Raw genomic sequence first — 22,956 nt, 5'->3', positions numbered from 1 at the left:
ATCTGCCACATGCATGAGAGGTGTGTGATGAGACGTGAGGAGGTTCACTGAAATTATTTCTGCTGCACCGACAACGATGACTAAGGATGAGCTCAAGTTCTTAAATAAACAGACGATTCATGAAGTCATGTTCACTTTTACGGTAAATCTCTGTCGGCTTTATTAACACATAAAGACACAAAGTGAACCATTCAAGATCACACTAATACATGTACAAGCTTCTCTTTACAAAATGTAAACACCAGTCATTGTTGAAGACAATGACCCTGTTCTTAAAGGCAAACTGACAATATCTAACAACTGAACGTTTTCTGTAATTAATTTTCATTTTACCATGTTATATTATGATATATAACAAACAGGGATTTTAGTGCAAAATAAAATCTTAACCCTAATCTTACAAAGCAAGCGAATGGAACCACAGAGGTAAAGACACAATATTTATATTCAAAGACATCTGACAGCAGTACAATCAAAAAGAAAAAAAAGGTGATTTAAAGTTTGAATATGGTTGCTAAAATCTTACATTATAAACCTTCACCCAATTTTTCTTCTGCATTTACATTGCTTGTTTGTATTGTAAATTGAAGGAATGATTATATGGTAAAAAAAAAAATAAAAAAAATAAAAAATCTGTAAGTCTTGTGAAATGAAAAAGGATGTTGCCCAGCCTTCAGAGCGTTTCCATCCCTGTGGATATGCAGAGGACTTGCAGGTGAGTTTTGCAGAGGAGGACTTCCAAAGATTAGGCCGCAGAGTTAATCCACTATTTGAACTGATTGAGTGTCGCTGTGGTAGCGTCGTTCACAAATGATGCCTTAGTCATCCCTTGCTGCACGACAAATAGAAAAACATAAATCAGTGTTCTATCTTAGAAATAATGCTGCACAAACAGAAAGTGACACATCAGCAAACACATGAACAAAGCCCATTGTTAACACAGGCATTCCTTGAAAACATTTTTTTTAAGTGGAAGCAGCAATAACAGAGGTTGAGAAATACAGACAACGCAATAGTGCCAAAAAATGCAGTAGGCTACGTGAAGGGGCCACTTTAAGCTAGCACCAAAAGTGAGTCAATCCCCATCGTGCATCTCATAGAACTGACACATTTTACAACAGACTTCATCATGTGTACAGCTTGTACCCCAAAAAAGAGAGCAAACATTTTGGATTTCATGAACTACATGAAGTCGTAAGATTATACTCAATGAGGCGAATGCTAGATGTTACTTTTGCTAATTCACATACTGAATTTAGCTTATCTGCTGTGTTTGCATTGTTGGTGCCTTTTAAGGATTTTTCATGAAAATATTGGACAGATAGTATGATTATCTAAGTAGTTTACAATTTACCAACAGATTGTAAATATTTTTCTTCAGTGAGTTAAATTCGAGCGTGTTTGTAATTGGCTGTTAGCATTTAGCATTGATTTATTGTGTCTCCCAGTTCATAGGAGTCAGGATTGCCGTTTGAATAAACAGCCTAAAAAGCCTTTAAAGTCCTTTAAAGTTAGTAGTTTAGTTTTAACATTTCCAGTCATCTACAACCACAAATGGAACTGTATTCTGTGGGAAACTCAGCGGTTGAGTCACTCATTTACCAGTTAAAGAATTAGCCATGGGCATCAGCTGTATTACTTTTATATCGTACGTTTCCTTCACTCCTCTTTTAGCCAGATCATTAACTTCTGCTGTGATTAAACCAACTATGCGGCCAGGATGCCAAATTTAAGACTTCAGGTAGACAGTTGACAAACCAATGGCTGACGCCAGGGTGGATACTTGGGTTTGTACAGACTTGTCGACTAGTGACAGCTGTGTATTGACGCTTTAGGTCGACTAATTGCTTATCACGATGGAAGATCTAAAGCTGATTGAGCAGAACTATTATGATGTACGCAAAAATGCTATGTTTGCCTGAAATATTTTCTTAACCTTGGACTCCTTTATATGGTAGATGTGTTACACATGTTGTTGTTGCATACTTTATTGCAGATGTTTCTGTCTTCTTTCAGCAGCACACGGAATGTGTTTTGCAAAGAAATATTTTTGCTGTTTGCAAAGTATTCCCTTCGCCTTTGGTTTTATCGATAACTTCATCAGCGACTAGTCGGCATCGACTCCACTATTATCACATGACTGTTGTAGTGGCGATGTCCATCATCTCACCGTACCTCAGAAGCAGCATAATGTATCTCGCTATATGTCGTCTTCTTTTAACCTGAGCTGCTAGATTCCAAAGCTGTATCTTTTCAGCGCCTCACATATATTGGCTGGGCACTTTCTGAGAACTCTGCCTAATCCCTTCAGCCTTTCTTCTTCAGTTTCTCACAAATACCTGAGAGAGGTGTGGACGCTTTAGCTGAGGGTTGCAAAAAAGAAGGGAGGACACACCCAAACCCTGACAGATCTTGGCACTCAGTGTTATGATTCAACTCACCTTTTTCAGGCAGCTTTGCAAATCTTTTTCTGACCAGAGATTGTAGAGGAACAGAGCTGCAGCTTTTTTAGACTTTGGAAAATATCTAAAAGGAGAAGGAGAAGGAAACCCATAATTAAAGATCAGTTTGGACTTGTGGAAATCTGACATGCCTGCAAAACATAATCCCTGGTGAGTCATAGGTATTCTCTGTGTTGTGTATTATGTAGTTCACAGGCAGGCACACTCTCTCCGCGCATAAGAAGCCTTACTCGTTTTGGCTGAGCTCATTCACTGAGTTTATCAGCTTCTGGTTTAACAGGTGCTTGCCCATCTCAGGATCCTTCATGAGCAGGTAGCTGGCGGTCTGGCAGGCCATGGATAATGTATCGTCAGACTCGTTCCCATGCTTTGTGCCTGCATTGACGATGTTCAGCAGCTCTGGAAGGGCTTTCCGAGCTTCACGAACAAGAAAAAATAAAAATTGTTTAACGTGAGCAAACACTTATTGAACTGCAAGTGAATGCTTATAATGATCGATTTTCCAACCTGCCAAATACCTAGAATGAGGACTCATCGAATACTTTCCATCATATTTAAGAATTTTCAATGTTTTATCATAAATAACAACAAAAAAAACAAAAAACAAGCAGGTGATGTGTTTTTAATGAAAATTCTCTCTTGCTCCGACTTCTTACCGAGTCCAGTGTGCAGGTTTGGGTTTTTGGCCAGGTTTCCTACCAAAGCCACTGCATTCCTCTGCAGGTTCACTTTGTTTGACTTTAGAAGAGGACATATAACTTTCAGACCATTTAGCTTCTGCACAATGATCTGGCTCATTACACTGGAGACCTGTGAACACAGACAACCGGGTTTACTGTAATAATACATTATAAAATGTAACGTTTCTTCTATTAATTCTTCTCGTGTCCTGATCAGCATGCAGCATTACAGTGTTTTTTTTGTTCTTTTCTTACAATGCCGTCTTGAGTAGTGAGGTTCTGCATCGCTCCACAGCAGGCTTCTTGGGTTTCCTCTTGCTCGCTGGTGGCGAGCAAAGAAAGGTAACTCTGCAGGGTTTTGGAGTGAATCAGCCAACCGGCTCCATTCGGTTGTGGCTCCTCAACAACCGGGTAGTCAAAGTGGTGCTAGAACAGCAAGGAGACAGCTCACCCTCAGCACAAGCTGAAACATCATTTACTTAAAAAGTAGTAGCTATTTATTCAAGGAATTGTGAGGATACTGAAAAAAGTCAATCTAAATAACGAAAAAAATAATGATAATTGTCCCTGTGCTTGAAGCACAGTAGCGACACTTCTAACACGTGTGACGTGTGTTTATCTCATCTAAAGACTTCATACAAAGGAAAAAGGCATCACCTTCAGGTATCAGGGCACACTGCTTAACAGGCCAGCTTAAAGCCATTAAAAAGATTGAATGTAATCATTATTAACATAATGGTATACAATTACCAGACGAGCCACGCTGATGAATAGGATTAATGATTGTATGCATGCTGACAGGTACTGTCTGGACAAACTGACAGGTACTTGAAGGTACTATCAACAGGTAGCTCTGATTCACTGTCATAACTCCAAGTATCCCCTGGGCATCAGTATATACTGTATGTTGGTCTCTGCTGGCCTCTCACCTCTTGTTCTGGGGATTTGCTCTGCGGACTGAAGCAGCCGATGGGGCCGCTGTCACTCGGAGTCGGGCTCTTGTTCACATTTTTGACCAAAGCTGTGATCCTGCTAAAAAGAGCCGGAGCCTCGTCCTCCAGCTGGAACGTCAGGTTGTGCAGGATGCACACACAGTTCTCGACAGACTGTTTCAACAGGTAGAACACAACACAAGAATAAGTGTAATACTAGGCCGGTTGTTCCTTGACTTCACACAGAAAGGCCGACACCTCAACTAAATTATGAAGCACTTTCCAACAGACTATTGTTTTGCTTCAAAGGATATTTAATATAATTATTGGATGGTGCATAATTGGCTGTTACTTTGCAGCATACCTGTCTAATATAAAACCTAATATTTCCCAGGCTATTGTGAATGAAGATGCTTTCATAGAAAATACTTTAAGCTGCAACACAGAAATTAATAACGTTTAAGAGATTTGAGGCTGAGAAATATATATATCACATATATTATATTTGACGTCTTTTCCCACAATAAAAGACTTTGAAAAAGTTCTGGAATAAAAGAAAAACAATCTCATAAATATGTGTCCCATTTTTAAAAAAAAAACCTCATTAGCTTAGTTTCATTAAAAAATGTTTTAAAACAAAACGGTTCAGGACTTAAATTTCAACTGATAGCCACAGAAATAAGAATTATGCAGACAAGAGCGTTTTAGTTTTCTAAAGGAAGATTTGCAGAAGAATACAGAGCACAACCACAGAATGACTGTGTGACTCAGTGACGTGTTTCTCGCAGTCTAACTGTTACACTCTGAAAGTTACAATCAGCTAAATATGATTCATGCAGCTTAACTTTAAACCACTGCTCCTCGCTGCATAGTCACTCGATTGTTCTCAAAAAGAGCTGAGCAGTTACATTGACCTTCAACATTCAACTAAAGCAAAATCCTCATGCATTTATGAAACACTCATTTCAGGTTCAAAGGAAAAATGTGAAGCAGTTTTTATGAAGTGGTTCATACAGTATGTTTGTTCCAACATATCTGCAGTCTTTGCGTGTTCATGAACTCTGACTTTCCCTCTAAGCTCTTTTTAGATATTCCAATTTCTGAGATCTGTTTTCGGGATGACAGATGCATTTCAAGTGAAAGAAGGAGAGAGTGTAACAAAGACAGAGCGGTAGAGGAGACACAGTTGAGCTGGCAGTATAAATGAACCCTTACCTTATCGTCTGGCCTTCCTGCGTCCACACAGTCTCTCACATAACTGACCAAAGAGTCGACGAAACCTCGACATTTTCTCATCGCCTGCCTGTTGCTTTGCTTTGCACTGCTGATGTTTCTGTGCAAAATAAAGACGTTTTACATTGTTGTTTGGATGAACAGACATCCACATTAAGTGGAGGTTAAAAGGAAGAGGTGTGTGGGGTCTTTTTATATGTACACAGATGGTCGTCAAATTCATACTCAAGAACAGATTGACACAGTTTAATCATGTCAAAGTTAAAAAGAAAGGCTGTTATACAAAGTTCAGCTGATAGGATTTGTCACCGGCGTTGAAAGTGAACAACAGTAATCTTATACGATCGCCGAAGTGAATAAAAGAAAGCAACAGTGGAGTCAATTAACTACTTTCCCAGAGAGAATCCGGAAGTTGGTTCAATCTTTTTTTATGACTCCGACTTGAATGACTCACACAGAATAAATGATAACTACGGATTTAGTACTTTAAGCAACTGATTGATGATCGTGTGACACATCGATTTCCAAGGAAGGTTATAAAATGCCTTCACACGCTCATGCCTGATGAGCTCTTGTTTTGTTTTGTTTTTTTTCTTTTGTTTTTTTAAGCAGTAACTCAAGAGGCAAACACCTTTTAGGACAAGACTGTGTGAGTTTTGGTTCATCTTTGTGCAAAAAGAAAAACAAAGTCGCTGGAAAGATTAAGCAACACCTATCAGTGCCTGCCAGTTTTCACTGTTACATAAAAAAACAACACCCAAAAAAACCACAATGCAGTTCCACAGCAGTCCAGCCTCCTAAAATGTAATCACATTAGAACTGCTAACATTAATGTTAGTTTGAACAACAGGGTTTCAAAATCAATCTACATCTAATTTAATGTAAAGGTCAAATTTAATCACAGTAAAATAATCCAAACATTTGTTCAATTGGTGGATCAAATAAATCAGATCATAAATTAGCACATGCAACAAATACAATATACTCACTTTATTGAACTTGTATTTGAAAATGATCTGTTTCCCTTTACTTTGAAACCAAGAACACCATGCACATTACAACCCTTCCCACCTAGATATTAGCTGTAGGAAGGGTCTGGATGTTTGCACAAGTATATTTATTACTATTACTCAGGATGTTATTTAACATGACAGTGTTCTTGAGCATATTCACCTTGCCTCTATGTTCGCTTCCATGATAACTACTTACTTTGACTATGATGCAAAGAAAGCAATATCTAAGATGGTTTGTCTCAGTCTTGGCTTATCATGAATCTGTCATCGTGCATGTTCATACTCAGCAATTACACCATTCGCTTAGCAGGCGCACATCAGCAAGTAATTACAACACAAGCAAGGCTCTGAGGAGAGGAGGGAACATGAACGAGCTTCATTTCAGTAAGGGAAACATGATCAGCGTATGAAAGCTAAAACAAAGAAAGCACGTGACATAAGACGCTGAGTGGAGTTTCTTGCTTACCTAAGACAAGCGGTGGCGTGAAAGAAGACCTCGGGGTCACTGTTGGCCCGGTCAGGACCTGTTGTGTAAGGCAGGATCACACGCTCCATTAAGACGGGCAGAGCGCTCTTCAGCAGGTCTGGCTTCAGGCTGTCCACGGAGGACAGATTCCACAGGAGACCTGGAAAGTCAACATGAGCTCTTTGGGCAAACAAATACTTCCTCACTGCTTGAGCAAAACATATTTAACAACCATATTGTTTTACTATTGAGTCAACATTCGTGTACATTTGACTTGAGCCTGACGGCAGGGCGAGAACAAGATTTTCCGGATGTGCTTGCTGCTCAGATGAAATCACATTTTAACCACAGAACATAATAAATCCAAATCAACACTAGCTTAATTGCAAGCACAAAAGAAAGTTGATTTTGGCAACGTGATTTAAGCTCACTGAGTTCACTCGTACCCGTCAGCTGTTTCTGTATCTCGGCAGAGTCGGTCTCTCTGAGCAGAGCCACGGCCTCGGTGATGCCGCCGCAGCGATGCATCTCCTCCTTGTTTGCGTTGCTTTTAAAGGACAGGTTCCGCAGAGCAGCCGAGGCCGTCTGGTTCACTTGTACGCTGGGACTGCGTAGAAGACCTACCAGAGGAGGGATCCCACTCAGCTTCAACACCTGCAAAACAAGAGGGTGTCATGAGTTAACGCAGCTGAGGGAAACCATCATTTTCAACAGTCAACACACTATACTTAAAAGTTGGGAAACAGTTCCTAAAACACGTCAGTGGCTAAGCTGCTCAATAAAATAGGAAATGTGAGTAAACATCAACAGCTGAATTTTAAAGTTAGGATCTATTTCCTGAAATGAAACCATGTTTTTGATGATATAGAGGGTCAGCCTTTTTTGGTTGCTTTCCTATAATTCGGTCTGTGCGTAGCAGTTTTAATAGCTTATGGTGGAGTTAAGATGAGATAATCCTTTATTCATCTCGTAAACTGAGAAATTCACAAATTTGACTCATGGGAAGTCTAACAAGGCCAGATTAAAGTGCTTAATGCAAACTGGCCATTTTCTTTTCATTTCATTTGGAACCTTTATTTATTCTCAAAAGGACACTGAGGTTTCCCTCATTTCCAATGCTGCTGAGATAACAAACCTCTGTGATCCATCCAATTGGAGACATAGTAGCTTAAAATCAAATTCCTAAACTCTGGAAGAGAAGGAAGAACTCTGATAATTAGAGTTTGCTGGAGGGCGTTCCATGAGTTTGGAGCATCAAAAGAAAATGGAGATTTACCAAGAGCAGTAAAAGCTCAAGGGACTTAAGGAACGAGTTACTCAGAAAAACGAGTCACGCATGTGCCATAAAATTTTTTGAATGCTACAGGCTGTAGTTGACGCATTGACCTTTTATCAGCCAATCACATAACTTTGTTTGGCTGATACGTTAACAGATACACCAGTTGCTCTGTTATTCGACAAAGTAAAACCTTGTTGAGCACAAGCACTTAGGAAAAAAAAAAGGCGAAATATCTCAAATTCTGTGAGATCCCTCCCTAACTGCATATTTGTAAAATGCCAGAGGAGTGAGCGGCAGTAATTGTGGGAGGCGCGTCTTTGTGGTTTCTGTGGAGCGTGACCTCAGTTGAACTGAGCCTGCAGTTTTACTACGAGATTCTCTCTTCTGTGTGAGCGAGTGTTTCCCTTTAAAAAATTATTCATCTTCAGCAAAGGTGACTCTTTATCAGCCCTTTATGTGTTGTTAAGCTTTGCATATTACAACATTCTCAACAGATTGTGTTTACAGCCTCTGAGGAACAGTAAAGGTTCATTTATGACGTTTATCTCTGCTGCAGCTTATCAGATGTGCTAATGTAAACTACATAACAGCTGTGAAAGACAAACTCTGAGGCAATAAGACACGGCTCTGCACTCACAGACACAGTGTCCACAATATGAAATATAACACTAAAAGTCGTCTCACGTCATGTATTACAAAGCATTGACTGGACTGAATTTCAAATCCAAGCAGGTAGATGCTAGATATTTTTGCACCTTCTTTTTTTGAAGTTATTTTTGCTTTTATTAGATCAGCCAGCTGAAGTGATACAGGGTACGCTGGGAGGAAAGAGATAACACGCAGCAAGGAGCTGAGGTTGGATTTGAAGCCACGGCAATGAGGACAAAAGCATCCATACTAGGAGCACGGGACGTAACCGCTAGGCCATCCATCAGCCTGTTTAAGCAGCATCTTTGATACAGATGTTAAAAAGTATCTGCAAGAAATCCCGTTTTTGTGAATGCTTCTCAGTTGCTTGCAGGTCTAAACAACAATTTCAAGCTCAACTGGATTAGAACAGTTTGTTATCTGATCCATGGAGGATTAAAAACACATTCCTTCTGGTCTAATCCAACCTTGGTCAGCGTGAGATTAACTTAAGAAATATCTCACTTCAGAATGAAAATGTAACTTCAGGACGCAGACATTGATATCGGTGAGAGTAGATAATGACTCAAATTTGGCAGGAAAATACATCCGCCACTTTCCCTCCACTTTCCTTCAGTGCTATTTGTCAAACTCCCCTCCACGCTACCTCTCAAGTTACACCCAGATGGAAATTATTAACAGCTGAACTTGATAAGACAATGAAGCACCTCCTCTTTGGCCTTGTCATCAATGAAAGTATTGTGCTGTATGAAGGATGCTCCGCAGTGCTGATACGTCTGGTCATTGTTGGACAGAAACGCCACAGCCTCTTTTATGGTCATGTCTGCAGCTCCACTGTTTCCAGTTGACCTGCAAGATGAACAGTTAACATGAAAGAATGGTTTGTTGCTCTGAATATTATTCACAAGATCGATAAAATGGATTCATGTCAGTGGAACATAAACTCACCCAGAATCTACTTTAGTCACAGGAGCAGTCTCGGTAACAGGAGACTTTGGGAGAGTTTTAAATGTTTCAACCTTGCTGCTCACAAACTGAGTGTTTTTTTTGGTGACACCCGAGCCGTTCACAACGGTGAAAACAGGCTGAGGCCGAGTCGGAGACTGAATCTGAGCCTGGTTGTGACTCTGAATCTGAACCTGGCTATGAGTCTGAAACTGAGGATTACTTTGGGTCTGAAACTGAGGCTTGTTTTGGGTCATAAACTGAGGCTGGCTTTGGGTCATAAACTCAGGCTGGCTTTGGGTCTGAATCTGGTACTGGGACTGTGATGTGGAGCCCTTTACAAACTGACTTCTGGACCTGTCAATCCTTCTAGTGCTCATGTTTGACAGGAGTATCTGCGAAGGCCCGGAGCGTTTTGGCATAGAGCTCTGCCAGCCCAGATTTGGCTCGCTGCGGCTGGTACTGTTTTTCCCAACCGCCATGGAGCCGCCTGCACCTAGACTCTTCTCATAGTGATAGTTAGAAGCTCCAGCGTTCTTCTTCACAGAATATCCTGAATTGTTGCTGACGACCTGACGGTTGTCGTTCTTCTCCAAAGAGAGCTGCAGAGCCAAAGAATACATATGTTTGTCATGAATGCCTTGTTTTCCAAGGCTTATTTCAACAGTAAATATGTGATGGGACAGAGTGATCGACACTGAGCTGTCAAATCAAATCAAACGATTGTTTTGATGTTCAGCAAAGCAGGCCACCTCAATGGTAAAATCAGGTCAATACATTTTAGTTTGACAAGAGGAAATAACTGGAGTCAGTGGTGTAATAAAAATACACAAAAACTTCATAACTTACAGATTTAGAAAATCCATTCTCAAAGAAAACACTTCCACTAGTTGCACTTGTCCTGGCGCCATCTACGAACACAACGTCATATGCAGGGCCTGTGGAGAAACATGGACTTTTACCAGCAATTATCATTATGTACTGTGCATACCGGACATCAGTTATATGGTAAACTGAAAAACTGTTACATATGCAGTTTGTAAGATTTATTTTGGGGCTTTTGGGGCCTTTATAGACCAGAGATAGAAATCAGGGAGAGAGAGAGAGAGAGTGGGCATTGACATGCAGAAAAGGAGCCACAGGTGGGATTCAAACCTGGGCCACCCAAGGGCCTGGGCCTACAAGCTTCATAGATGGGACGCACGAACTAACCGCTGCACCACCAGCGCTCCTTACAGATCCACTTTCTGCAGATCTGATCTTTAATCATGAGCTTCAGTTTTCATGTTACTTAAAGAGGAATTTAAGTCCAAAATCAACAAGGATAAAACATGCAAATACATAATGGCCACATATACTGTATGTGTAGAAATACACGGAAACTAACTAGAATGACGATTATAATACAATTCTATCTAATATTTCACATGAACTTTTTTCATTGTTCAATAAGTTGCCTCTTGTGGCCTCTATCTAAATAGAACTGTATTTAATTTTAGATAATAATTTAAATGTATTTTTTCCATTTTAATTTGCTTTTGCGTTTTTATGCTGTTTAGATGTATTGTATTTTACTAAACTTAATATACAGCACTTTTGTTCGCCTTGGCTGTTATAAATGTGCTTTATAAATAAAGTTGACTTGACTTAAAATCATACTTCCCCTCTGGTCAAGAAGGTGGAAGTAACTATTCTTATTTTGTTTTAAAAATCTTTAATGATTTAAAAATATATATAGATAAAACAGTAAACAAGATTCAGGAGTGTCTTCGAAAAATAAAGAAGGTCATCATAAATCACGACTTGTCACAAACCTAAGTGAACAGCTTGAAGGATCCATATGTCATGATACATTTGATCTCCAAACAACAGAGTCGGACAGGTGAGGCCTTCTTCACATGGAAACATCCTGAAGCCTGACTTACTTCATCTTTAAGGTCAAAGAAGTCAAATCCACGCACCTTCATTCTTCAGTATATTGAAAGGGTGTGTAATATGAAGACTTGGATTAAAAACTTGACCTCAGTGTCATGTGTAGGATTTGAAATATACTTTAAGAGTTGTTATCACCACTTTGATTGACCACATGTTTTCAACTGATTTTGATTTTTATGTTTTAACTGTGGGCTAAATAGTGTTTTCTGACACTTGCATTAACAGGAAATACATTTTTCAAAAGAAATATCCTAAAAAACAATTAAAGCAAACACGGACTGGTCAACACTACAACTGAAATCTGAACATTGTCTCCACTTGCAATAAGGAGGTCCAGACTACATCATTTAAAACATGCGAAATTACTGCAAACTACAGAACACATAGCCTCCATTGAGGTCTGGGTCAGTTTGGTGTTACTTTATAGAAGAATAGGCCGACAATAATGATCATAGATAAGAAAATAATCTGTTCAAGTTCCTCGAAGATGCTCCGACATGTCCTCATAGGTGCTGATCTGTAAACGCATGCAGCCTCCCTGAAGTAAGAAAAACGGCGCTTTCTGCTCTTACTTGTTGGAGACAAAGAAGTTGCGCTCCTGCTGCTGGACTTTCTCGACTTGGTCCTCCTAATAGTCTGCACTTGTTCCAGGACGCGCTGTTGTCCCGAAGTGAACTGATTCACAGACGGCAGAGCCAGAGATGTGTCGTCCACATTATTGATGGAAATAACTGATTTCAGCGGTTCTAGAGTCATTTTCTATGGGTTGTTTTTGTAAAACTGTCCTTTCACCAGTGTCCACAGGAAGCTCAAACAGGAAGCCAGTGAGCAGTCAGCCCGCGGTGTCGGTGAGTGTGTGTCTGGAGTCATAAAAGCGCACCTTGCCCTGCCTGCCTCCTTTAGACCGCGCCCAACAAACACGAAACGCCTACGAGACTGAGGGCTGGCTCATCCACTTTCACTGCGTGCACTTTCTCTGACTTGTCCTAACAAACACTTAATGGACCTGTGAAGCTGGTTAACATGACCCCCAAGGGCTAACAGTTTCAGGAAACACTGCAGAGAAACGAAGGACAATTGCGCTTTACAGTATTTGTATACTTATGTTATATTTCACGCATATGCAGAGATAAATACTGATTCATAAACTATTTATTATGAGAATATTGCCATGCTTTACTTGGGTAAAGAAACGCACATAAAGTATAATCAGTCAAATGTGCATTATTTAGGCTACAATAAGAAACACTATCAGCAGTAACATTTCCCCTTTGATCAAAGTATGTCTGACATGAAATATGACATGACATGTTTATGACTGATGTAAAGCTGATAAGTTGTGTTTCTCTTGTTCAGGTAAAGCTTCATGCAGCTGTCAGGTGGATTACGTCATGTGGTGATGGGGGGAGGGGGGGATCAAAATGAATTTCTTGGACTTTAAACTATTGTGAAAGTTCAGATTCGGTAAAATATTGATTAACTTCGGATTTTATGGGCCTGATCCCTTATGGCTCTATCCATAAGAAAGATATCTACCTTTTTTTAAATTCTGATTCTGATTCTTGACAGTTTTGAGACTTGGAGGACATTAAACTGTCATTTAGATAGAAATCCCAAGACAAACGTTTCAAAGGATGAAATTGTTGTATTGTTTCAAATGCCTCGCTACTTTGACTACGATTTGCCTGCTTGCCTTGAGCTATCATGGAATAATTCAACCACATGATCAGTGGACTGCATTTGCTCTTCATGTTTCCTGACAACCTGAGCCACATTATAATGTATATTATACATTACATGAAAGTACTTTTTCTTACTGCTGTCCTAAATCATGTCTCGGGGTCTTTGAATTGCTGCACTGGGACAAATAAAGTTATTTAAATTGGTTTGAAACCAGCAAGTCAAAGAAGGCAGTCCGTCATGTCCAGGTCAATATTAAGCTTCAGCCCTTAATTATCGCTATATAAACTAATCAAACATGTTGCACAACAAACACACATCACACTGGATTATAACACATTAGAGAGAGCGTTATTATTGTATCAAAGAGATTCATTGACCAGTAAAAATCGAATTTACCCTGCACGATGGCTGAATTTAAACCTGCTCGTGTACAAGGTGGATTCCCCCCACGACTTTTCAAAAGTGAGTGAATTATCCCAAAAGGAACATGTTAAATCTGTAAGGGCCTAACCCGCCATGAGCTCTTCTGCTCTGATTTGAAATATTTATCCACCAAGAATCCAAAATAAAACACACTATTTACAAAAAAATCATTGCTGCATTGCTGGAGAGATTTGAAGCACTCAGTGTCTCAGCTGTTCATCAAATAAAACAAAGATTGTTTACTTTCTGATTGGAATACTTAAATCATCTTCTGTGAAAATCACATGACAGACTTGTTTGTTTAGTATCTTTTTAACGTCTGCATTTATTCCAGTACAGAGCCGTGTTGTGCAGTCTGAAATGTCTGCAGCTCTACAGTCTTGTTTCTTTATTAATGGTAGAACTGCTTTGATGTACTTGAAGTGATGGCTTTTTAATCTGGTGTCAATGTATCGATGAAACTCACATGAATAAAAAGAAAAAGAAAAGCACCACGCCCTGGCTGCTCTTATCCTTAGGGTTAACTGTAAATGTGCCAGCTGGCATGTAGAAGCTGCTAAATTATCCTACACACCTTCTCTGTCGACTTTGTCACCCTTCTTGTCATTGATATTCAAGAGACAAATTTCTTTTCTTTTTTTTTTTTTTACATGGAAGCAATGCTCGTATGGACCTTTATGTTATACTGACACTGCCCCCTAGTGGTGAATGTGAGGATCGACTGTGTATCACCGCAGAAGGACATTTCAGCTGCACACTGATCACCACAGCAGACACAAGGCTTGTGAATAGATTCTTTTATTATTGCTTTCATAATAATGCCCGTCACATTGAACAGCTGAACATTCTTAATTAAAGTTGAATTCATTTCAAAAATCATCCATCATTTCTCGGCTGCTGAGTCACAGCGCTGTTTTAAAGTGATACAGAACATTAGGTAACTTCTAGGCACACATAAAAGGAAGTTGTTTGTCGGGTTAGTCAAGTGAGTGCACTGCACACTAAAGACATTAAGCAGTTATAATTTCCCCTACAGTACATGATGTCTTGTAAAACACGTCAAAAGACGAGGTTAAAAGTGACAGAGTATAAGACTGCAGTGCATTCTAGCTGTTTGACTTCTAGAAAGGGTGGTGAAGATTGTCTATAACATACAGATACTTTCAAGTGCAAGACAGTAGGTGTGAGAAAGGAATAAGGAGTTGTCCATTTTTCCTCTTCCTTTTTTTTTTTTTTTTTTACACTAACTGTATTAAGTCTAAACAGGTGCTACTAGGAGCTCTCAGTGATGCACCCTGCCAACAAAATAAATACAAATAGTACTGGCCAAAATGTAAAACTCCATCTGTCAGTGTCTTGCCTGCAGTAGAGACCAGTAGTGACTTTCTGTAAATCAATCAGGAAGCTATTTAGATTTCTTGAATTTAACTGGAATTTAAAAACACAAGCGACTGGTCCCGCTGAAAATACTAAAAGGATGCATTGCAAGTGGGACTTGAGGCTTTAAAAAAAACACAAATCATTACATTTCTGGACTTAAATAAAAGCAGTAGCACGGACGTGTAACACGTGAAGGGAAGGGCCTTTGCTGAGGTGCGTACAATAGTTTAAAATAGGCTAAAGACAAGTATATAAAAAGTATTAAAAAATGTCAAAGCATGTGTCCTGCACTTCTTTCAGAAATGTCCTTCAAAATCTACGTCATTCAGCAGCTCAGATCTTAATCTCATATCACACATTCAGAGGGTAAAAAGCTCCTTCAAACATTCATCTTAAAGCTCACTTCTAAGGCGTCATGACTGTAGCCCACGTCGACCCCCTGTATTACTCCTCTGGGTCAAAGGCTTTGGGCTCCTGGCCTTCCGGGGGCCTCCTCTGCGGATTGTGTGGCTGAGCCAGAGGAAAGCCTCGGAGCTTCTCCTGCAGACTCCCTACAGCCAGCCTCATCTGGTCCTCAGCCCCCTGCAGGGATTTCAGCTCCATGGTGTAGAACAGGTACAGCAGAGACGTGGTCAGCAGGATGGCGAAGCACAGTGCAGCCAGCATGTAGAAGGATGTGCGTGGGAAAGGCTGTTCTGCTCCCAGAGCCAGCGAGGGAACAGCAGCGATGGCCAGCTCGAGAATCAGCAGAGCAAAACCCATCACTCCGGTGCGTGCTGCGGTGTAGCGCTTCCTCTCAGCGCAGTGCAATCCCACCTTGACTTCTGTACGCGCCTCTGTCACGATATCCACCAACTCAGCCACCTTCTCTGAAGACACAAAACCAAGACGGTGTCAGGATTCTTAAAGCGCCGCTGTTCATCTGCTCTGCAGCCAAACTCTGATTGGATTAACTTGACAATATCACACTTAATATTCTCTGCGATCGCTGTTAATTTAACTCATCCTTCCAGACAGCTTTTACAACCAGCGTGCAATTACTGGAAGTGGTTTGAAACTGATGTGGACAAAAAGCAGGACAAGCCAAATGAAAAGAGCAGTGTTCACATTACAGCGGCTCGTTCACAGAGACGCTACATGTTCTCGCTCTTCTAATGACTCTGACACATCACCAAAGCTGCAGTCTTTATTCATTTGCTTTGAAAGAGCCAATTAAAATACAGATACTATCTGGATGCGTTTAAAGTCGTAGGAGGACGTCACTACAGCCAAAACAGGAAATCACTGACAGCAAAAACGGCGGTAAGAAAATAACCACTGTCTTCAGGAATAAAACAAGGATGTAGTCTCAGTGACGCCCCTGAGTGGTTTCTAAAGACATGCTTTTAAAGCACCTTCATGGCTGAAACCATATTGGAAATACTATCTCAACCTAACTTTCAATCCAGAAAAGGCAAAGAGGTGGAGCAGCCTTAAACGTCCAGGAAAACAGCTACAACAATTCCACCTGTCAGCGAACTCAGTCACGAGCCTGCTTAAACAAAATCTATGCAAAACTTGTACATACGACTCTCCCTGTTTTTGACCCAGGCTGTTCATCTCTGCTGGGAAAGTAAACATTCTTTGGCAGAAGGAGCCAGCCTCAAGTGAACACGTTGGCTTCACTTTTCATCAGCAGAGGTTTGCCACTTCAAACTTTGTCACGTTCTAATTAGGCTTCTGGCATCCCAAGGCTTTGAGCTAACAGCTAACAACAGCATGCTAACATGCTCAAAATGTGTTTGTTAACACCCTGGTGACGAGCTGCTTTCAATTACAATCCAAAAATTAAAAAAACACCTGCAGAGGAGTCCTGCTTCTTTGATTGGCTGTCACTGCCACTGTCAGATGGAGTGCGTGTCTTCAGCCTGAGTTTAACTGTCAGAGCTTCGTGGTCGGAGTACGGGTACGGATGGTCAGGGACGGAGCCTTTGGTGGTGCACATGAAATCACAAGAGATGTCTGTTTTAGGAGAACCCTGAAAACAAACCCAAAAAAAAAAAAAAAAACAACAGGAAAAAAAAGGTTTAAGTATATGGAAGCCAGAACACTTAACATCTGGAGATGAAAACACAGCACCTGTGAGTACACACAGATCCCACCCACCTTGAAGAGGATGTAGTCGATTCGGATTCCCTTCTCAAACGGGTCGAGCTCCTTTTTACTGATGAACGGGTTGTCTGCTATTAGAGTCAAACCCTCATCACATCCCTGCAACACAAAACTCACGTTATGGATCCAATTCTTTACGACCTGCCTCCAGTTTATTCTCTTACAGGTTTCATGTTAGAAAATCATGAAGAGTATTGTGTTGCACTGTGTCAGCTTCCTACTTCAAACTGCGGAGTCTCTAAATAGGAGTCCTTGAGTCCTGTGTAAGTCCTCAGCAGTCTGTTGCCCAGGTCCTGAGGGTGTATGTTGAGGTCCCCACCTAAGATCACCACATCTGCTCCAGCAGAGGTATGACTAGAAGAAAAACACAATTACTTTAAATACAAAAGCCTATTAGTGGAAGACATCCAGCTGCTGCACAAGAGCTGTTGCTTTAAATATTCCACTATCTCTCAATTGTGCAGAAAACATGTGCACACCTACACCAGAGGAAACAAACAGTGTCTGATGCTACATGTTGAAAAGACGCAGCGTGTACCGAATGAACTGCTGCAGCTCCCAGGCCTGAACCACTCTGTGAGGTAGGTAATCATCCTTGTCTCTGCAGTACTCTGCGTGGAGCTGAAATCAATGTGCGAGGACAACGGCATCAATGCGTGTGTGAGCACAACCCACAGGCCAGGCTGAGAAATGTCTGAAGGACAAAGCTTACATGAGTAACGTAGACTTTGGCAGTCAGGCTGCCGATGGTTAAAACAGCCATCCCGACAGCTTTACCCCCGAACCAGTCTCCATGGTGAACCTAAAGGTGTCAAGAAATACAAAAAGAAATCAATACAAAAAGTGAACGATCTTCTCCAATGAGACGTTTAAACTCTGAGTAAAGTCATGATTCTCTGGAGATCTGTTTTAACACAATAATGAGGAACCAGAGCGCTGACTCAAACTAAGCAGTCCCTAGATTTGTTTTTATGTTTTACAGTACATAAGCCTGTTTCCATGCACAACCAATGGGAGCCTGAGGAAAAAAAGACCTTGGTGAGGCAGTCAAGTCATGACACCTGCGAAGCTTCACCTGTTCAGCTAAAGTCAGCAACTAGCGCTAAGTCAATGTACAGTATGCTGCATCTGATTAAAAGAACTGTAAATAAGCCACAAAGTCAGGAAACTGTCGAACAGTTGTTCTCGGATGTGCCACTTGGACAAACCCCGTTTCTGTTTGCACATGCATGTGTTGCATTACGACATTCTGAATACGAGTGTGCTCAGGCCCAGATAAGGGGGGGAGGGTAAAGTACTTCACACGCTTCTCTCTTCCTCCACCACGTTACTCTCCTTCAACCCTGTCCAAAGTGTAACTTCGCACAGGGCACCCCAGGCCATCAATTCTGATTGTTGCCAAAAACGACACAAGTTCTGCTCAGGTATTCTTCATTGCTTTTTCTGAAGTTTACAACAGTGACTTTACACCGGACCAAAAGACAGGCAAGGAACCCGACATCTACGAAAAACAAGTCTTCCTAACTTTGAACCAAAGTTTGTTTTTGTTTTTTTACAATATGGCATGAAAAAGATGTACTTTAACAAAATGAAACAAAATACCACTGTTACATCTAGAGAAGAGCTCCTACAGTGTCTCTCTCACTTCTTTACCTTTGACAAAATGTGTCATGACAACATAACATGTAAAACAGCACAAATACAACTACTTTGCATACTTCAAACCATGAATGTTTGTATCCTGTCCTCGATCAACGAGACACCTTGTGACTTTGTGTTTTACAGTTCGTTTGGTATCCTACAAGAACGTGTGTTTATTTGGTTTTATTTTCCGTTTAGTCTTTTCTCTCTTTTTTCTGTCACATGAGGAGCTGTTGTTTCCTTTGTCACTGCTCTGTTGCTCTATGAATACGAACGTGAACACGTGTAATATTAAAAACCCATCCATTAGAAGTGAATGTGTTTACATGTTAAAATAATTCTGTTTTTACTTTTGTTTCTTGAATCTATTTTTGTAGTTGCTCGTTCATTTTTGTGCTGATTAATAACGCTCAGTATTGGAGCATGAATCTCGAGTTTTTACAGCTTTTATGATCGGCATGCTCCTTCCTGTGCGTCACGGCGCTGCAGACTTACCATGTATGGATAACCATTCAGTGAGTAACGATAAATAAATGTATCATGGATTCTGTGTTTGGAGAAAATTGCCAGACCGCTCCCAATGACTCCACTGCAGGGTGAGAGGAAAAAAACAAGATATGAGCAGAAGTCATGAACTCAACATTCACCCCAGCTTTGACTCCGAGTATAAACTGATGAAATGACTCAAATCTAACGATATCATCATGTCTATGTTCATCATGTAAGAAGAAGTACCAGAAGCATATGTCATGTGAAGTACATGTGACAACTTAATGACCTGAGTGGACATTTCTGTGAGCTGCAGAAGGGATTAGGAAGTTTGGGGTTTTTTTTTCAATAAATCTCAGTCTCATGCTTTGGTATGGAGGTCAAGAGAGAATTACGCTTCAGAAGTTAATCCTCGTAGGTAAGGACTAAGCTTTAGTTCATCATTATCTGATTGATCAGTGCCATGAAACACATTATTTTGACACTAAGGTACATCACATGCCTAACAGAATAGTATATGGATTTTAATTAGAGTTTGAAAGATGTTCAAAAAGGAAAAAGAATTTGCAACATTACCTTTTAAAGTAGTGTGAGTGGGGATGGCTGGAGGCAAGTTTCTTCTTCAAAGACGAAAAGTCTTTCTCACTCCACACCTGAACAGAAAAGTTTTTCTTTCACTATAGGAGTCGAGAATCAGACATCTTTCACCATTATTTACACTTTCAACATGAATGTGTTTAATGAAGAAGCACATGAGCAGAAAAAGTGAAAAGTGGCATTTGATCATTTCTAACTGTGTCAGATGGTTTCCACCAACCTCTTGCAGCAAGACGATGTCATGCTCTTCTTTGCACAACATCTCTCCGATCATAGCGTAGCGTTGAGGACAGTGTTTGGTAAGGTAGCGGATCCCCCTGCGAGAGGCAACAGAAAGAGGATGAACGTCGAGTGTGTGCATGTCGGTATCTATAACAAACAAATGATCAAAGGATGAAGAATCACTCGCGACAAACAGGCACTGACCAACAGTTCAGAGAGAAGACCCGCACGCTGACAGCGTCTGCGTTAGCCATGCTGGCAGCTCGCTGGCTCAGTAGATGTGATGATGGATGGTCAGATCAGGTGAGATGACTGCGGCAGCTCCTTATGTGACACAAACAAACGGTTGGTGTTATCTCAGCTTGATTTTTTTTTTTGACGATGGGCAAATCTGCAAGAACCGAAACTTCTAGGGAAAGCTCCATTGACAACTGGAGTCAGTAAAACAAGTTAAAGGAATTTATCCGAGAGCAGAGGTCACTTCCTCTGCTCTCTCACACTCCATAAGAAGCATAAATGTAACTTTTATATCTTTATGAGACGCCAAATGCACTGCGTCAGTGTTTACCCAGCTGTATAGAAGGGACGACCTCTAATCTCTCGATTTCACTCTTTACTTTGGGTTTACATTTGACTGTAGAGCTGTGATTTGTTTTCAAGCTTCAGTCCTTCTTTGAGACCATCGACCACTAGAAAAATCTGAGATTATATTGTTTTAAAAGAAGTGCTATCAAAAATAAATACCAAACATTTAGACAACCTTAAAAAACCCTCAGCAACAAGAATATGTGTTGAATAAGATTATAGGAAAAAAGCAGGCAAATGTGACTTAGTCTAAACATCTTTGTTTTTTTCCTGTCAGGAACGCTTATAAAATGTGAACACACTCATGTTTATTAAAACAATCAATTATTATCTGAAAACAGTACTATCTGCAGCTGCTCTATGTGGAAACAAACAGCACATGTTTGCTAAGGGCAGTGATGCTGGCAGATCTCATCATGTCCTGCAGTGGGAAAATGTTGACTTTTCAAAAAGAGAGACAAAGTAAAGAGGCGATAGCATTCACTCCCATCTCCTGGGAGTGCAACAATACACCAGCCCTAAACAAGAGTGCTGACATAGCTTCGCTCTGTCTGGAGATAAAAAAAAAAGGGAAGCAGCAATGCAGAGACACGAATCAAGAGGTCAAAATCATGTGCTAGTCTTTGTTGTTGGTTCAGAGAGCAAACGACAAACGTGCACGCAACTCTACCTGTGATTGAGACATTAAGATCAGTTTAAATTCCTGAATACTGTTGTTGTTTTTTTTCTCTTATTCACAGAAGTAAAAAGATGATGTCATGGAAAGGTAACAGCAGTGGTGTAATGCAGCGTATACGCAGGTTCACAGAGTTTCTCCGATTTCATTGATTGACAATATTCAGTAGGATAATCCAATGTCTTTCCTGGGATGGTGAAGAGATGACCCTCTCTACTCTAATGTCTCTGATTGACTCGGACACACTGACTCTGCAAGTCTCACATGTCACAGTATCTATAGGAACCATCCCACCACTGGGTAACGGTTTAGTGCCATACAGTGGACTTAAACCCTCAACATTGAGATCAAACTCTGTCCCCTAAAACATTGTGGTGTAATGGATTTAATGTGCCCTGGATCTTTTAAAGCCAAATTACTCCAGATTAAGTTACATGTGACCCACATGTCGGTAGACTGGTGATAGAGAGGCATAAATACAGAAGACAATGTGAATAACATTTTAGCTTACTGGACATGTACACGTGTTTGCCTTCTCAGTGGTTATTTAATGATGTATAATGTACCGTTACGTTTATAACATTAAGCTAGCGGTGACGTTAATCACTGCAGGTAACCATTGGTAACAACTGCTTAGCAACTGCAGTTAGCCATTCAGCTAGTCTCAGACACGGTGTTTCAGATGACATATTTACCTGAATGGTTCATTATTAAGTTAATTTAACTCACCTCGAGAACATGTAGACGCCAGCTTTAGTGAGCAGGACGAGTTACAATGTCGTTAATAGTTTTAGTTCCAACAAAAAAAACTACACGTGAGCCAGCCCAGCTTATAACACTGCATCGATTAATTATTAAACACAGTTGACATAATAAGGATGGTCGTCATATCAAACAGATTAACACCGACTAAAAGGTGTTTCCGCCACTTACACCGCTGTGCTGGGATGTGCGGGGTGAAGTCAACAGGAGTGAAAATATTTGTCATGATGTCCGGTTATGATTTTCGCCCTCAATGTAAAACAGGAAGTGCAGCTGGGACTGTATTTTAGTGACATTGCCCACTGAGGTTCTCGTTGGCAAATATTTCTAAAAGGAAAACAACTTGCAGAGAAAACTTTGTGTAAAAAAACCATTTTATTATTACCTTTGTCGATAAACCAACATTTCTAAGTTGTTAATAACTTTTCATCCAACAACGTTTTAATTTTAGCTAACTTGACAGCTGCTTCCGGTTTATTCTCAGCCGTGATGGACTCTGGGAAATTGAGTTCTTACTGCCAAACGCTTTAAAATACCTCAGTGGGCCAGTCTATGGCCCACAGACTGGGCCACATGATGAAGTAGGCTTTACATAAACGTTTTATATAAAGGAAACAGCAACCAAGGCCTAAGTTGTGCATTTGAAACAATTGATTAATTTATTATTATGAACATCTTTTAATTGATTTTCCATGCAAAATCATTTCATGATATCTTCTCGAATATGGGTTTCTTTTCCTTTTCCAACAATGAA

At 40.4% G+C, this 22,956-nt stretch overlaps 2 protein-coding genes across 5 annotated transcripts; both read right to left on the bottom strand.

Annotated features, from left to right (window-relative positions):
- Positions 1–130: 130 nt before the first annotated feature.
- LOC306823012 (plakophilin-1-like) lies at positions 131–12,376 on the bottom strand. The gene is made up of 13 exons (XM_079342377.1): positions 12,166–12,376; positions 10,508–10,596; positions 9,662–10,260; positions 9,421–9,562; positions 7,233–7,440; positions 6,787–6,946; positions 5,290–5,407; positions 4,072–4,248; positions 3,398–3,568; positions 3,119–3,272; positions 2,693–2,879; positions 2,442–2,526; positions 131–832 (listed from the first exon to the last, which is right to left on the bottom strand). The coding sequence occupies exons 1-13, from the start codon at positions 12,347–12,349 to the stop codon at positions 767–769; spliced, it is 2,340 nt and encodes a 779-aa protein (XP_079198503.1). The 5' UTR covers positions 12,350–12,376; the 3' UTR covers positions 131–766.
- Positions 12,377–14,481: 2,105 nt separating this feature from the next.
- Positions 14,482–22,664, bottom strand: smpd2b (sphingomyelin phosphodiesterase 2b). Of its 4 annotated transcripts, XM_079342354.1 has the most exons (12): positions 22,374–22,518; positions 22,170–22,191; positions 20,384–20,503; positions 20,178–20,274; positions 19,937–20,013; positions 19,367–19,460; positions 17,943–18,032; positions 17,769–17,851; positions 17,452–17,584; positions 17,225–17,329; positions 16,919–17,096; positions 14,482–15,948 (listed from the first exon to the last, which is right to left on the bottom strand). In XM_079342354.1, the coding sequence occupies exons 3-12, from the start codon at positions 20,431–20,433 to the stop codon at positions 15,524–15,526; spliced, it is 1,332 nt and encodes a 443-aa protein (XP_079198480.1). In that variant the 5' UTR covers positions 20,434–20,503; positions 22,170–22,191; positions 22,374–22,518; the 3' UTR covers positions 14,482–15,523. The 4 variants fall into 4 exon arrangements, with proteins under 4 accessions (XP_079198480.1, XP_079198482.1, XP_079198481.1 ...); XM_079342356.1 differs by lacking the exons at positions 22,170–22,191; positions 22,374–22,518 and adding an exon at positions 22,588–22,664; XM_079342355.1 differs by lacking the exon at positions 22,170–22,191.
- Between the last annotated feature and the right edge of the window lie 292 nt (positions 22,665–22,956).

Source organism: Symphodus melops (genome assembly GCF_947650265.1).
Source record: "Symphodus melops genome assembly, chromosome: 4".
Lineage (NCBI taxonomy): Eukaryota > Metazoa > Chordata > Actinopteri > Labriformes > Labridae > Symphodus > Symphodus melops.
This window is presented reverse-complemented; position numbering and strand designations above follow the sequence as displayed.

What these genes read in the sequence shown, in the direction of transcription:
- LOC306823012 (XM_079342377.1), bottom strand. Translation starts at nt 12,349, where the DNA reads ATGACTCTAGAACCGCTGAAATCAGTTATTTCCATCAATAATGTGGAC. An exon ending in GATACAGAAACAGCTGACGG is followed by an intron (nt 6,947 to 7,232) that starts GTACGAGTGAAC and finishes TTGACTTTCCAG; the next exon opens with GTCTCCTGTGGAATCTGTCC. An exon ending in GCAAATCCCCAGAACAAGAG is followed by an intron (nt 3,569 to 4,071) that starts GTGAGAGGCCAG and finishes TTGCTGTTCTAG; the next exon opens with CACCACTTTGACTACCCGGT.
- smpd2b (XM_079342356.1), bottom strand. Translation starts at nt 20,433, where the DNA reads ATGGCTAACGCAGACGCTGTCAGCGTGCGGGTCTTCTCTCTGAACTGT. An exon ending in ACATCGTCTTGCTGCAAGAG is followed by an intron (nt 20,014 to 20,177) that starts GTTGGTGGAAAC and finishes TTTTCTGTTCAG; the next exon opens with GTGTGGAGTGAGAAAGACTT. An exon ending in CCAAAGTCTACGTTACTCAT is followed by an intron (nt 17,852 to 17,942) that starts GTAAGCTTTGTC and finishes CATTGATTTCAG; the next exon opens with CTCCACGCAGAGTACTGCAG.